The sequence below is a fragment of the Macrobrachium nipponense genome, chromosome 42, assembly GCF_015104395.2.
Source record: "Macrobrachium nipponense isolate FS-2020 chromosome 42, ASM1510439v2, whole genome shotgun sequence".
NCBI classification, from domain to species: domain Eukaryota; kingdom Metazoa; phylum Arthropoda; class Malacostraca; order Decapoda; family Palaemonidae; genus Macrobrachium; species Macrobrachium nipponense.
In genome coordinates this window covers 24,113,369-24,130,514 of record NC_061103.1, presented here as the reverse complement: position 1 = coordinate 24,130,514, position 17,146 = coordinate 24,113,369, and the positions used below count along the sequence as shown (strand labels likewise).

The 17,146-nt window shown below is 39.4% G+C and overlaps 1 protein-coding gene across 2 annotated transcripts in view; it reads right to left on the bottom strand.

Annotated features, from left to right (window-relative positions):
• The window catches only part of LOC135213023 (katanin p60 ATPase-containing subunit A1-like), a 32,368-nt gene extending 17,221 nt beyond the window's left edge, over positions 1-15,147 (bottom strand). For both annotated transcript variants that reach the window (XM_064246833.1, XM_064246832.1), the window contains exons 1-7: positions 15,038-15,147; positions 10,800-10,995; positions 9,264-9,485; positions 7,289-7,468; positions 5,996-6,138; positions 5,453-5,565; positions 4,171-4,297 (exon numbers count right to left, since the gene is read on the bottom strand). In XM_064246833.1, coding sequence (XP_064102903.1) covers positions 4,171-4,297; positions 5,453-5,565; positions 5,996-6,138; positions 7,289-7,468; positions 9,264-9,485; positions 10,800-10,995; positions 15,038-15,138 — 1,082 coding nt within the window. In that variant the 5' untranslated portion in view covers positions 15,139-15,147. The remainder of the gene's footprint in view (positions 1-4,170; positions 4,298-5,452; positions 5,566-5,995; positions 6,139-7,288; positions 7,469-9,263; positions 9,486-10,799; positions 10,996-15,037) is intronic.
• Positions 15,148-17,146: the final 1,999 nt, after the last annotated feature.

Here is a 17,146-nt window from a genome sequence, read left to right as displayed (position 1 = left end):
TCGTACCAGAAACCAGCGCGTCCTGATAACTTCGAAGGAGAAAAGCGAACATCGTTTTCCCCGCTTCTTCTTTGGAAGCCATCCAGGAACCAAAACTCCTCAGTGCCTTCTTCATAGAAAGAGTTGGCTTCATCCTCACACAAGAAGAACTCTTCGCTGTCTTCGCCGTTGAAAAAAGTGAGTGAGGAGAAGGAGGAGCCGTAGGCGTAAGGGAATCCCCAAAAACTTGTAAAAGTAGCTCTGTAAGCTTCTTGTAAGAAGAGACAGCAGCAGAAGTGTTCGGTTCCTCATCTGAACCTTCTAGGACGTCTTGTCGAGGCGGAGCGCGGAAGATCCTTAGGTGACGAAGGGATCCTAGCAGGAGTTGAGCGAGAGGTTGGAGAACGCCCTCTCTTAGAAGAGTTCACATCCACTGGAGAACGATGAGAAGATCTGGGAAGTCTACGATGAGACTCCCTCTTCGAGGTATACGGAATCTCAGCCGAAGGAGAGGTAGGGCTCCTACTCCGAGAATCCTCGGAAAACATCCGCAGGGCGCTTACGAGGAGGCGAGCGTCCTACTATACTCTATGCACCTATCCTGAGGCGAGCGGCTGCCAGGAGAAGAGCGCCTATCGAGAGCAGAGCGCTTGCGCGGCTCTCCATACCTGTCCAGTTGCGTACGATCAACGGAAGTTCGACTGGAAGGCGAAAATGCGCCTACTAGGAGAAGGCTGCTTGCGAGACTCTTGACGTCTACAAGAGGGTAACATTCAGGAGAAGGGCGCTTCAAAACTAACGAGCGCCTACTTGGAGAAGGGCGCTTCCGGGATTCCTGGTGCCTACCAAGAGACAAACGGTCAGGAGAAGTGCGCCTAGAAGCGGGAGAGCGCCTACACGGAGAAGGGCGCTTGAAAGACTCTTGTTGTCTGCCCTTAGGAGAATAATCAGGCGTATGAACGCCTTAAAAGATGGACGAGGCCGCCTATTAGGAGAGCTATGTGCAGTAGGCTCTTGGCGCCTACCTTGCGGGGAGCGGCTAACAGTAGGCCGTCTATCATGCACACGACTCCAACCAGACTCTAGATGCCTGTCAGGAGAGAAGTCACGATCCGATACTCGAGGAGAGTGACCATCTGGAAGAAGAACGCCTACTTGTATAAGGGCGCCTTCTATAATCTTGAGGCTGCTGAGGAGAAGTCTCACACGAGGGAGTTGAAGAAATCGCGTGATGAGCAGGTGCAGTGCGCTTACCGGAAGCGGGAATCCAATCTGGAGAAAAAACTTCTTTCTCCATAGAGCGTCCTACCGATGTTTGGCGCCTTGAAATTGAAAGAGAGCCAGGCGAGCGAGGGCGCTCCCGCGAGCGAGGGCGCTCCCGCGAGCGAGGGCGCTCACGCGAGCCCCCACCTTCATACGAAACCTCCCCATATGAAGGAGAACGATCCTCTGAAGAGCGGCGCCTAGATCTCTTGATCGGAAGAGAAACGTCCTTCTTCCTACGTGATCTAACTGCTAGAGAGTCTGCTAGCGCCGTGATCTGAGCTTGAAGTCCCGCGAGTACTCTCGTAGGAGAATCTTCTAGTTCTTCCTCGGAAGCAGGCGCCGAGTCGCGGAGCGGCGAGAAGAAGAACGATCACAGGATTTCTTGGGTTTCTTCGCCTCCACCGACGATTCTTCCGGGAAAACCTCCGGACTAGAAGCCAAAGGACTGCAGGGAGCCTTCCAAGCCCTCTTCAACGGGCGCGACGCATCCGGGGAGTTCCAACCTCTCTTCGGAGAGGGAGACGACGAAGAGGAGAAGCATTGGCGTAGGAGCTCCTTCTTGTAACGATCCGAGGCAGCCTGGGAGCGTACTTCAGGATCTGCCGAGGGGACGCCTGACCGGTGGGGGCTCTCCCTAGCCCTCCTGCGGCTTTCGACTTTCCTACTCCACTGGAACTGGGAGTCTGGAAGAGGTCTAGGCCTAGAGGCACTAAGGAGCCGGTCAGACGCACCCTCCACAACACTGGGGACACTGCACTGATCACTAACACTCTCCTTACCTTCCAACTGACGAATCTTCTGATCCACAGAACGATTCTTGGCTTTCAGAGCTGCCGCCTCCGAAGGCGAATCTTCGGCTTCGGTGCGGGGAGCCGGGGCTGCAACTTGGAAGAAGGTTCTAATTCTACGTTAGTCCTATTAGGATCCACATCCAACTCACTCATTCTAGATCTGCTAGAACTTCTAGAGGAAGCCTTACGCACTCTATCACGTTCCAACTTCCTAACATAAGAAGAGAGAGCCTTATATTCTTCTTCATTCAATCCCTTACATTCACTACAAGGGTTAGCAAAAGCACATTCATTCCCCCTGCATTTCATGCAAACCGTGTGGGGGTCTACCGAAGCTTTCGGCAACCTCACCTTACATCCTTCATTCACGCAAACCCTAAACAAAACCGAAGTTTTAACTACCGATTCTAGATCAGACATCGTTAAAGAAAATCAAACTCAAAATCAAACCGGTCCACAATCAGCGTATGCCAAGCCAAACAAAGCGAATACGTCACCAAAAGAAGTCCAAATTAACTCCAGGCAAGCGAGAATCGAAAAACTATCGAGAGGAACCGACAACAGTTGTTATCGTTCCCGCGACAGAGAAAAATCTGACAAGCTTACGGGAGTGGTTCGTACATCCGCCACCCAGCGGCGGGTAAGGTAGACCACCTGACCTACCTGTCGCGTGTGCCGCGAGATTTGAAATTCTGTCGGGAACGTCGGAGACTATAGCTAAGTATATATCTGTCAGGGAAGTTCATGTACAAAATGAAACAATAACTCCCATAAGGAATAATGTAAATACAATTAATGCATTCCAGAACTCCCAAAAATATTAACAAAAAATAAATTTTATATGGAATAAACACAGTTTTACATACAGAAAACAATGAGAAACAAATATACATGACTAATGAAATGAATAAATGAGCATTTAACATCACTCTTACCTTTATGGAAAACACTTGTTAGTGTATGGAAGACGGAGAAGAGGGGAGAGGGAGGAGGAGAGGTTATTGTTTTGACGGGGGATTCTCCCTCCAGAAGGACTTCACATATCAAGGACCTATCTGAGGTTACTTCTCTTCATTTTTAACTGGCACTAGGACCAGCTTGAGAGTTACTGGACCCATGTCGCACATCAAAACTGTCCACAGACATTTGTTTCTGGCGTTTCTTTAAAACTTGCCTACAGTTAAACACGGCATTGTCATTAAACATGTTGGAGACAGATTACAAGTTCTTTGTTGGGATGATAATGCTCCATAAAATTTTTTACATTATTCCACTTTGCAAACATGTCCTTAATCCCTGAAGTAGGCACATTATGTATCCCCATTCATTTTCTGAACTTTTCAAACCATCCTCTGCTGGCCTCAAATTCTTTTACAGCAAGTGCTTGTTGTAGGCATTTTCTCACTGAGATTGGCATGCAACTTCCGCCAATAATGTGCTACAAGTTCTTTCTTAAATTCTATAGTTTTTCTTGCCTTTTTCACAGAAGGGGTAGGACTTGGAACTTTCTTTGGCCCCATGATGGCTTATTTAGCAGTTGCACTCGAATAAAAAGCACAAAAACAACAAACACAAAAGCAGAATGGGTCACAAAAGAAGATGGGATGCTTTGTTTGGGTGCTCGAAACGGAGCCCAGTCACACGCTGGGTCCTGGATGGAGTGTTTTCGTGTGTAAGAAACTGAGGAAGCATATGATAACCGAGACAAAATTTTGTAGAAAAGTCTACGAAAACCGAAACATACGAAAAGAGAGGAGTATAAAAACCGAGGTTTGACTGTAATTCAGTAGAGTGAACTTGCCAGCTACCTTTGGTGAAGGCCTATCATGCCCTGATTGTTTTTATTAATAACAAAGTTTAGTATTTTATTTATGAAATTACAATTTTTCAAGAAGTTTATGAAAATGACTGTGATTCTAAAATTTTTTTAAAAATTTGTTTGTTTCCAAAACATGACTATAGGAATTGGTTCATGTGGACTCTTCATCAAATACCCACGGGTCAAAATTGTGACCAATTCCTTTTGATATGATGTTTTTTAATTTTATACTATCAGGTTCTTACTCCTTAATTTTACCATATTGTCTATGTATTTGAATATACACTTATACAGACATTAAGTATGTTTTCATACCTGCAAACATTAGTGATGTCAGCTCCTGAATACCCTTCCAGCATTGCTGATATTTCAGCAAGATTCACAGACTCATCCTGTTTCACTTCACGCAGATTAATGGCCAGCAGTGCTTCCCTGCCTTCATCTGGAAAAAAAAAATCACACAATCTGCATTAATTTAGGCTAAAAAAGTCAGTGATTTGAAAGCTTCAAAAGCAATTTTATTTGCTCTGTAAAATTACACTATTTGATATATTCCTAACCAGTATTTGATGTAACACAATTTAAAAATATTTTTTAATGTTAAAAATCAGAAAACATCTCTTTCTTGATGTCTAAAATGACTGTAGTATCCCTGACCATGAAAACTCATCAATAACAATAAGCCATCTGTGATAATGCCTACACATCTTGTAAGTCACATTTGATATGAATTCTCACATACAGAAGTACACTGCTATGTTTTTCATGTAGTATTATAAAGCATTTTATATTTCCAAACCATCATAAGGATTGCTTGATAGATTTGATCTTCAGTAAGAAATGAATGAAATGGTGGACAATGAGAGGCAGGAAGCAATGCAATAAGGGACTTTTAATACCACCTACAATGTGTCATTCCATTTCATGTCACTGTAAGACATCCCCATACAGGCAAGATAGTTTAATCTTCTGGTAACAATTTACATTATTAACAAAAACACCTCTGAACCTAAGAAGAGCCTTAAAATACAAAAGGCTTAAAAGTTAACCTTTACCAACAATAGCTTTCAGATATGTATTCATTACCAAAAATGTTGGCCCAGTTACACCAACTGGTAAATGTGGACATGCAGTATACTATGCTACCTGTAGTTAAACAATTTGATTGTGAATTCACTACTGTAGTGAAATGTGATAAACTTGAATCAGATCTTAAAAACAAACAATAAAATACTGATCCTGAAAGCTGTAGGATTGAAGGTTACTCCAAATCAGCAACAATACATTCCCAAAATCCGGTCTCCGACCAGAAAATTTGAGAACATAGCTGACATTGACACTTGGTGTTAATTTGAGCGCTGGCAGAAACAGAATGAGGTTGTCTGCTGGTATTTCCTGGTATTCCAGTTAGTGGGCAGGACCAGTCAATTGCACTATACTTTGAGGCATTACCTGCAATTTTTAAATTTATGCTGCCAAGCAGGAAACTTATAGCTCAGTAATTACTTGGTAAGTCACTTATATAAAAACCTATCTATTAAAGATACTGAAGCAAAATAACTACAAGACTAACTGCTATTCATAATTAAGTACTTACGAGTTGGAAGTGGAATGTAAATTCTTTTCTCCAATCTCCTCCTCAGTGCCTCATCAATATCCCAAGGGAAGTTAGTGGCAGCAAGTACCATTACCACCTTTGGTTCATCTGAGCTGTAAGTCAACAATGTTCAAGATCAGCAAAATAACTTAACCGTAACTTTAATGACAAACCAAAGGTACTGGGCTATAATGCCATATGCATCACAAAGAAAAGGTTCATTTCACTTTTTTGATATTCAATCTATGTAGTGTGGATTTTACAGGATTGTGTCCTACTTGTGTCATACTGTTTCACTCAAGATAAAAATGTTAACAAAGGAAGCTGGTAAAGCTAAAAACAAATACCTTCCTTGCTTAGTATTACATTTCTGAAGCACATCAACTTAAAAGTAAGGTGTACCAGTGTTCACACTACACTAATATTTTATGATCTGGCAAAAAATCAGCATTTATACTAAGTAAAAACTACTATACTTACTCAGTAGACTGAAGACCATCCAAAAAATCAGCATTTATACTAAGTAAAAACTACTATACTTACTCAGTAGACTGAAGACCATCCATCTGCATCAGCAACTCTGATTTAACACGTCTTGAAGCTTCGTGCTCAGATTCTGAGCCTCTTCTAGAGCACAAAGAATCTATTTCATCAACAAAAATTGTGCTTGGGGCATAAAACCTTGCCTGAAAATAATAATTTACAATCATCTAGGACTCTTTCTTAAAATTCCTGCACTTCTCTTCTAAGTTCACCTCTGTAACAATGTTACAGTAATTTATACTCACCACACGGGAAGAAGTTAATTTTCTGAAAAGTATATAAGAAAACTGAAATTTTGAACATCCAAATATCAGTTTTGTTTAACAATCAGGTATCCAACAAAGTAATCTAGTAGAGAAACCACTATGTCATGTGGCTGATGAAGCAAGTACTATAGTCCAACCAATCTGTTGTGGCAACAAAGGGAGGGTAAGGGGTAATTAAATAAAATGTTATTTTGAGAGATTTGGGACAAAGTGAAGTCAGTTTTTGGTGAATAATCCTACCTTTTGTCTTAGCTTCATGAATGTCTCTCTCTCTCTCTCTCTCTCTCTGGTAAATATTGCTCTGAAATTCTGCAGTAAATTTATTTTATCCAGTATATACTGCACTTATATTGAACAAGAAAGGGGCAACCATCATATTCTTCTCTCTAGTTCTCTCACATTTATTCCATATTTAGTCAGCATACTCATTCATTTCACTTGCATATCACTTAACTTTAGTATTTCATTCTTGATTAATTTTACAGATATTATTATTATTATTAATAAGGCTTAGTTTTTCCAGACCTCTGAGTCTCAAGTAGATTTTACAGATAAACGTGGTAAAGAAATATGGAATGAACGAGACAAGACAGTACCATGAATCCCCGTATTCGCAGATTTCTCTCTGGAATATATGCCCGCATTATTTGCAGAAAATTCATCTATTTGCTGTATTTTTTTATGAGAAATATCCACAAATTCCATCATACAATGCACTTTTTGTGATAAAACTATTAAAAAACCACGTAAGAAATTTTTAGTGGGTTTTCTTGAGTTTTATCTAACAAAACAAGCATATCTAAGTATTTTTATAAGGGTTTCAACTATTCATGGGGGGTCTGGTATCTATCCCCGGCAAATATGGGGGTAACATTGTACTTTGATTAAACTGTCCAGAAATCATGAATGCATGTAGACTTCAATTTGAAGTGCTCAAGCTTCCCCACCACATGCTTTCATCATAAACATACGGGAGAATAAAGAAAACACACGTTGCATATTTCTACACAAATTCTGGGACACTTACCATTTCAAAAAGAAGTCGGACAAGCTTTTCTGATTCTCCTCTATATTTTGATGTCAAAGTTGATGATGAAACATTGAAGAACGTTGTTCCACACTCAGTAGCCACAGCTTTTGCAAGCATAGTCTTGCCAGTTCCTGGTGGTCCAACCATTAGAACTCCCTTCCATGGACGACGAATACCCTTTGGAAAACAAAAAACTAATTTCATTGCGTACACTGAAATAAAATACATAATAACATTCTGATGGTTCTAGCTCTTCGTGGATTTCCATAAAACATGTTCCCTAGAACTTCCTAAGATTGCAACAAAAATCAGGATTTCTTCAACAAAATTACAGTCCAAAAACAACGTTTATTAACATCACAATATAATTCAAGATCAAAAACTCAACTCAAAACCTTAGATGGCTCCTCTGAAGGTTTCCTTCCCTTGAACGAAACACATTTCCTAATCTAAAACCATAAACAGTTTCATTAAAATCTGCTTATAAGATTCATTTTATAGAAAAAACAACTGCCTTTCTTGAATCATCTGCAACACTATTTTCAAAGTTAGAATATTTTAAAAAAACAGGACATAAAAACACAACACTTACATTTCTGTGGGGGTAGGAACCCAAAGATCTAGGGGAAGATGACATCTACATACCTCTCTAATTGAGGACATTTCACAATGAAAGTGCCAATCAGGTTCTCTGAGTCAGTACTTCATACAAAACAGACCACATAAGATTAAATGAAAGATATGTGTATCAATGATTCACTTTTATGCTCTTTTAACTGTCTACCAAGATGTAGTAACGTTCTGTAATAACGCACAGAATAACAAATAGTATGTACCATGAATTTGGTAGCCTCTGTTCCAAAGTTTTATGATCCAGTTCCACAATGATTTCTGAGATATGTATACTTGAAAAATATGCAAAATAAGAATGTTATATATTAGAGGATCTTGAGAAAGCACTCAACAAACTGTTATTTCAGAGGTCACCAGAAAGACCATCAACAAATTATCAAAACAATGGTGAGTCTTCAACTTTTATCTTAATACCAGACAAAGTTGCAAGGAAAAGGTCCTACAAATGCTTAAAGGACAGAGTAGTGAGACGAAGAACAGAAAATCCAGTAAAATTAAGGTTATGGTAACTAGAAAAAAGGAAAGGAGAAAATCAAGTTTGGGAAGTGGTCTTGTGGATGTTACAGAAGTTTATTTACTCTTAATGCTACTAAAGTACCAAGATACCAGTGAGACATCTATCTACCACCATACAACTTGCCCAAAAGATTTATTCTTAAAATGACAACTACCTAATATTACGAGCATAATAAAACTATTTTGGGTTATCAGGTTTGGTCACAAATTCAGGAATGTACCCATGGAAAGCATCCCCAGACCTGCAAATGCTGAACTTGGAAGGAGAAGCTATGCAACTTTCCAGCATGCTTTATTGAAGCAAAGGCAAGCAGGTAAAATCTTAAATGCGGGATTTCTTTCAGAGCTCCCCGAGGGGCTTGTATGGGTCCTAGGTTAGATTTACGAAATGCATCATATCCAACTCTTGAGGACGAGTGTGCAGGGCGGCCAAGACCAGCTGAAACTCCTAATGTGCATGGACGACAGTTCTACTATGGTAGAAATTTCCAAATCTTTCTGTCAGAAAACAAGGCTGAAGGCAAGAGTGATAACATTTCATCACAGGGATTGAGAAGAGTTTATCTCAAGGAAGGCATACGAAGTTCACAATCTGTCATGTAGTAGACCTGACTTTTTTTCCTTAGAAATCCATGATTTTCCAAAATTTTACTTGCTCCTACATATATATGGTTGCAGCTAACAGCACAAAACTATTTAAGCTAAGGTTACAGCTGCAAAACAACCATACAGAAAAGGGTAAAAGCTTGTTTTTGCATGTAAACAAATTTCAAGCATTTCTCACTTTTCTATCTTTAACAATCTGTTATACAGTTTAGCTCACCCTGAAAAAGTCTGGCATTAACATGGGCAAAACAACAGCTTCCTCAAGGAGTCTCTTGGCTTCATGCAAGTCAGCTATGTCAGTCCATCTAATACTTGGATTCTTCTGAACTATGTCTCTTTCCAGCATATCCACAAGATCCCGGTCATATCCACTGGGATCAAACTTCTTCTCTTCATCTTCTTCATTTCCTGACCGTCCTTCGCCTCCTTTATCACCACTCTGGAAACAGAGTAGACAGATAATGAAAATCTCATTGTTGACAAAGACACTTCCATGTTTTACTCTTTAAAAAGAACTAAATACTGAGAATGAAAAGTAAAAGTATTAATGTCAAAGATTCAAAACATGTAAAAAAAAAAAAACTCAACACTTATAACCTGCTACTAATCTCATTGTTCAAACTTATGAACAATGGCTCAATCATTATCCCACATACTGAGTAAACAAATGTGTGATAATGTTGGGTTTTTAGTGATAATGAAGTAGTTATTAGGTGGACCATATTGATCATTGTTTTTTCATGAAACCTCTGACTTTTAGCAAACTTGGATCTTGAGGGAGAGTGGTAGTTGCCAGTACTTAGGGATTCAATCATGCTTTTAAAAAAACAAACAATTAAAGATGATACACATGTTAAATATTTGCTTTTGTAAGGGTAATAGGGTAATATTGTGGTGTTTTTTCAGAATTTATAACTTTTGCTATTAAACCATAGAATGCAAGAAAATTCTTTTCAAGTCTCCTAGTTCGGTTTTAGTACTTTAAGAATAGACTGGTAAGATTTAACTATTGTAACTACTGATGTGAGACATATTTGTTGACTCAATTCCAGTGGTTTAAGGGATAAAATTGTTCAGTTTTATTGACATTCAGACTAAAATTTATATTTAATTTTGACTAATGCCATTAGTTACAAATTATGTTAATGTGAGACTGAGCCATGGTTCATAAGTTTGAACAATGAGATTAGTAGCAGGTTTATGAAGCATTGAGTTTTTATTTTTTAGTTGTATTTAGGCCCAAAATGCTGAAATTTCAGTTACCATCCATTTACTAAAACCCTATTCTATGTAGAGTTAATGATGTTAAGTTGTTCATTCATCCAAACTTCAAATCAGTAAAACTGACTACAAAGTCATGTATTTCTTATGAATTTTTGACACTAACAGTGAAGGTATTGAAAAAATACTGAATTAATAAAGGCAAGATGAATTCAGTAACACCAGTCTTGGTACCATAATGGTTTAAAGATTAAAATTAAGCATAATGAGTACATAGATGACTTTTATACCATACATACAGTACAGTACATGGCAATTTTTAAAATGAGTCCATAGCTTCACACTGGCAATCTGTATTTGTAATTTGTACACAATCCTTTAAAGCACATTAAGAAATACTATAAAATAAATTATTCATCAAGCATAATAGCATAAATTTTATCTTATTCATAAGAAAATTCAGAAATAAAACTTCTGATAAATGTTACAATATACTAGTATGAAATAATCTGTAGATGTCTAAACTAAGCACCTTTTCATCTTTCTTCTCAGAAGGCTCCTTTTTAAGTTTACGATCAGATGATTTGTCATCTCTCCCTCTTCTACTTCCCTTACTGTCTCCACCCTTCTTCGAACTAGTTGATTTGGTTCCCCTTCCAGAAGCGGCATTTTTCCCAGTGTCCTGCCTCCTAGGTCCCCTTGTAGGTTTGACCTGAGGTGCTGACCGGCTAAAATAGATAAAAAATAAAATAACAATGATTATAAAGGATGTAAAAGGTACATGTGCTTAGTTATTATAAACAGCTGCAATACACATCAAAATGAAATGCATATTAACAAAAGGTACCTAAAGTGGTCCCCAGTATTCGCAGGGGATGCGTACCAGACACCCCCGTGAATAGTTAGACCCCGCGAATAGTTGGAACCCCTATAAAAATGCTTAAAACCTCCTACTTTGTTTGGTTAAAAATCAAGAAAATTTTCATACCTGGTTTTTTAAATAGTTTTTTATCACAAAAAGTCCTTTTATGATGAAATTGATAAAAAAAAAAAAAAAAAAAAAAAAAAAAAAAAAAAAATTGTGGATATTTTCTCATAGAAAAATACAGTGTATAGGTGAATTTTCCATGAATAATGGAATAATGCAGGGAAATGTTCCTGCGAGAAATCCGCGAATGTGAGAGTCCGCAAATCCGGAAAACGCGAATGGAGAACGCGAATGCAGGGGGTCCACTGTATACATATTTTGATAGAGACAAAAGAAGTGACAAAGTGAGAATGTTTGTTTCTATTACTTGGTTTAAAATATGAACTGCAGTAACAGTACTAAATGGATATAAATTAGTTACTAAGGCCAAGATCAAAGTATATGTACATGTAATTGTGACCAATATTTATACACAAACTGTACAAGGGAAACAAACATTTGAATAATACCTGCATTTATAACTAATTACTCAAAAAATCCAAAACAGAAGCATAATACATAATTGTTTTAAATTATTAACCTCAAGTGGAATTTCTGTTATCATCTAATTTATCATCTAATACTGTACTAAAACAGAGACATCGCCCTAACTCTGTGGTAAGGCGAGGGCTACTGCATCAGGAGCGGTGCAGCTAAAGAAGCGAGCTCACATTGGGTTCATAGTATGTTCAGCTAAATGTTTGGGTCCATGACTGGGAGAGGTAGAGAATTGGCGACTTGATGAGAGAAAAGAAAGTAGATGTTGTGTGTGTCAAGAAACGCGGTGGAAAGGAAATAAAGCTAAAGAGTTGGGAGATGGATATAAGCTATATTATAGTAGCAAATAAACAAGGTAGAAATGGAGTTGGCATAGTACTGTCTATGAACTAAAGAACTCGGTAATAGAAGTGCATAGAAAGAATGACCGTATCATCAGATTGAGATATGTTATGGAGGAGAGATTCCTGAATATTATAAGCGCATATGCACCACAAGTTGGTTGCACAGAAGAAGAGAAGGGAAATTTCTGGAGAGACATGGATGGAATAATGCAAGAACTGGAAGAGCATGAGAGGGTGATAGTTGGGGCAGATTTGAATGGCCATGTCGGAAGTGAAAATGAGGCGATTGGGCGGGTGCATGGGGCCCATGGAATTGGGGAGAGAAACCCAGAAGGAGAGAGTGTAGTGGACTTTGCGTGTCATTCGACATGGCAATAGTAAACACATTTTTTGAGAAGAAAAGGGAACACCTAATAACATATAGGAGTGGGGGGAAAGATTCTCGCCAGATAGACTATTTTCTTGTATAAAAGGATAAATCTGGTGGAGGTCAAGAACTGCAAAGTTATTCCAGGCGACCATGTAGCCCCCCAACACAGCTGCTATGTATGGACTTGAAGTTGAAAAGGGAAAGAAAAACCAAGCTAAAGGGATAAGGAAAATTAAATGGTACGAATTACAGAAGGAGGGGATAAGAAGAGAGAGTTTAAGAGGAGGGTTTTGGAGGATATTGATATAGGGATTGAAGATGTTCAAGAATGGTGGGCACGAAATGCAGCAGTAATAAGAAGGCATGGAAAGGAGCTGCTAGGAGAGACATCTGGTATCATATGGGAAGAAAAGGTATAGTTGGTGGTGGGATGAAGACATTGAGAAAAGTAGTAAAAGATAAGAAGGAGGCAAAGAAAGATGGGAAGAGTCACAGTCAGTGGAAGACAGAAATAGGTACAGAGAGAAAAACAAGGTGGTGAAAAAGGTGGTAGCCCAACGCTAAAGCAAAGTCGTATGATGATGTGTATAATGAGCTGGGGACAAAGGAAGGATTAAAGAAGATGATGAAGCTATCAAAGGCTAGAAATAAAGAGCACCAAAGATATAACACACATCAAACAAATAAAGAATCAGAGGGTGTAGTGCTTAGAAAGGAGGAAGACATTGTGAAGAGATGGAGAAGAATATTTCGAACAGTTGTTAAATGAAGAAAATAATAGACTAATAAGAGAGGATGGGCAAGTGAAAAACATTGGCATGGTAATGAGGTTTTCTAGGCAAGAGGTACTAAATGCACTGAAGAAGATGAAGATGGGAAGGCAACCGGACCAGAGATGATCCCGGTGGAGGAACCCCCCAAAATGGGGGAAAGCATTAGGAGATGAAGGAGTGGATATACTGTACGATCTTATGATAAAGATCCTTGAACAGGAAAAGATACCAAATGAGTGGCGTGGGAGTATATTGATCCCAATTTTTAAAGGGAAAGGCGATGTCCAAGAGTGTGGTAATTATAGGGGCATTAAATTGATGTCCCACTTTGAAGATACTGGAAAGGATGATAGATGCTAGACTGAGAGAAGAAGTACAAATAGGTAAAGAGCAGATGGGATTTATGAAGGGAAGGGGAACAACAGATGGTATATTTTGTCTGAGGCAAATAATGGAGAAATTCGGGGAAAGACAAAGGGACCTACATATGGTATTCATTGACCTTGAAAAGGCTTATGACAGAGTCCCGAGACAAGAGGTATGGAGGAGCCTGAGGGAGAAGATGGTGCCAGAGAAGTATGTGCGATTGATACAAGAGATGTACCGGAATGTATTTACCAGAGTGAGGAGCAGTGTTGGGGAGACAGAAGGTTGTGAGGTGAGAGTAGGATTACACCAGGGGTCGGCTCTGAGCCCATTTATCTTTAACATAGTGATGGATGTTATAATAGAGGAAGTAAGGGAGACAGTACCATGGAACATATTGTATGCGGATGATATTGTTCTGTGTGCAGAGAGCAGGGAAGATCTGGAAGTGAAATTGGAAGATGGAGACAAGTACTGGAGGACAGAGGAATGAGAATAAGTAGATCCAAGACAGAATATATGTGTACCACCACTGAGGGGGATGATAGAGAAAGTATTCAGCTTGGTGGAGAGCAAATAAGGAGAGTTATAAGTTTAAGTATTTGGGATCTTTTGTTAACGCTGGAGGAAGTATGGAAGAAGAAGTAAAACATCGGGTACAGGCAGGCTGGAACAACTGGAGAGCGGCCTCGGGAGTTCTTTGTGACAAAAGAGTGCCGCTTAGGTTAAAAGGAAAATTTCACAAGACGGTGGTAAGAACAGCAATGCTGTATGGTACGGAAACAGCAAGCATGAGAAAAGCAGAGCAGAAGAAGATGGATGTGTAGCAAAAATGCAGAATGCTTAGGTGGATGTCTGGGGTAACAAGAGTGGATAGGATCAGAAATGACTACATAAGGGGTCAACTAAGGTGGTGGAAGTATCAAAGAAAGTGCAGAGGGAGGCTGAGATGGTATGGACACCTGTTGAGGAGAGATGAGGACCACGCTGGGAGACATACTATGGGAGTGGAGGTGCAAGGAAGAAGAAAGAGAGGGAGACCAAGAAAGAGATGGAAGGACTGTGTGAGAGGAGATTTACATGAGAAGGGAATGATGAGGCAGAAGCGCAAGATAGAAATAGATGGAAACGGCTCATCCGAAACGGCGACCCCATATAAAAAAATGGTTGGAAAAAGCTGGGGAAGAAGAAGAAGAAGAAGACTGTACTAAAGTAGTTTCATCACAAGGAGGACTACAGTATTTGTAACATTTCCTAAAAGTCCTCAAGCAACACAATTAATAACCACTACCAAAACTTAAGACCTTTAAATAAGTATGTTTTGAATATTTTTCATATCTAATCTTTGAAAACAAAGTCTGTTAAGCAGTTATGTACAAGAAATACTGTAGTACATTATTTCTGTTACTCTAAGTTTAATATCTTAGCTACAATTTCTACTGCAAATTTTACCTGTGATCTGCAGATGTTGGAGAGGGCCATACATCTGGATCTCGTGCAGGTGGTGGGCCAAAAACATCTGGGTCTCTTGTTGGTTCTTCAAAAGATGACATACGAAGTGAAGTGCCTGCACAGGAAGAAGATAAATTATCATTTGTAACTGTCAATGAGAAATCAATGGATAAAGGTTCTGGTTCTCTCTCATACCTCTCAGGCAGTGGCGGATTTATGGGGAGGGAGGGGGCACCTGGTCATGTGCCCTCCCGCGGATATGAAATAGAACATTGTTTTCTTTCAATAAATCATTAGTAGCAAAATTTTCTTAGTTAATAATCATTTCAACAAGGACAACTGTGCAACAACTACTACAGTGTATATATATGTGTCCATACATGAATGAATATTGATATATGTGTACCGTATGTGTGCAATACAAAAAAAAATATCTTATGTAATCATTACTTCAGTTCGAAAGGAGATAAGGATACACAAGTTTCCACCTTTTAAAGATTCTTTTATCAAAAGACTACATTTAAATTACCAAAACAAGGAAATTGGAGCATCTTTCAGTTGTGCACAGAAACACCCTTTTAGCAGAGGTGTACAAATTTTGAACAAAACCTCTGATGCAGTTTAAGAAAAAATGATATTGTTATGTTACAATAAAGTTTCATACATACTTACCTGGCAGATATATACATAGCTAAGACTCCGTCGTCGACAGAAATTCAAATTTCGCGCCTCGCTACAGGTAGGTCAGGTGATCTACCGGCCTGCCCTGGCGGCATGGACTAGGAACCATCCCCGTTTTCTATCATATTTTCTCTCTTCCACCTGTCTCCTGCGGGGAGGCTGGGTGGGGGGCCTTTAATTGTATATATCTGCCAGGTAAGTATGTATGAAAACTTTATTGTAACATACAATGATCATTTTCATACAATCAACTTACCTGTCAGATATATACATAGCTGATTGGCACCCTTCGGTGGAGGGTAAGAGACAGCTACTATATGGAATAGACAGGTAAACAACATATGTTGTAGGTATAAATAAAACCTTGGTTCCTACCTGATAGGTGGTAGACTTCGTGGGTGTTTGCCCAGTAGTCTGCATCACCTCAAGAAACTTTAGCGAGATATATGATTTATGGCCAAGAGTTCTTGTGGGTCTGCCGATGGGGTCTTATCCGCTTACTCGGCAGAGCCTGAAAGGACTTTGTCAATGGGTGCTGATCCACTTATATGACAATACACCTTATGAAGGAGCACACAACCAATCCCGACCACCTGATCCTAACCATATGTTAGAACTAAGGATTGTTCCGAGTTATCCCCGAACTCTTCACAACAACCGTAACTCAAAACCACTACGCACACATACATAATTTTCTAAAAAAAAAAATTATACTCATCTAATTAGATATGACAAGATTCTCTTACTGAAACAACATAGACGGCCGCCCGTGCTAAACCAAGTCCTCCATTGTTCGAAGAGACTCCAGACCATATCCAAAAAGAAGAAAAGTATATACTTTTAAGGATTGGTGTCGGCTCCCGTACCCAGAATCGTATCCGCCGATACGAAAGGACCCAGAGAAAAACACTTCTCATATGTCACACGAACGTCTTTCAAGTAATGAGATGCAAAATACCGAGTTGCATCTCCAAAATGTCGTATCTATGAGTTTTTAAGGCGATATTTTCTTATGAACGAGAGAGACGTCGCTACTGCTCTCACTTCATGAGCTTTAACTTTCAACAGTCGCAACTGTTCGTCAGAACAGACCTTATGCGCGTCTGTAATGACGTTCCTCCTCACAAAGAATGCCAGAGCATTCTTGACATCAGTCTTGTGGGGTCTTTTTACCCGCGCACCAAAGACCTTGTCTAGAGCCTCCCATCTGATGCTTTCTCTGAATGTAGAACTTTAGAGCTCTTACAGGGCATAGAGATCTTTCTGCTTCTCTTCCTACGAGACTCGATATGCCTTTGACTTCGAATGACTTAGGCCAGGGATTCGAGGGATTCTCATTCTTATTACTAAAAACAGGGTCTTAAACGAGCAAATAGCTGAGTCTCCCTGAAACCTACTTTATCCTGCAGAGCATGTACTTCACTAACT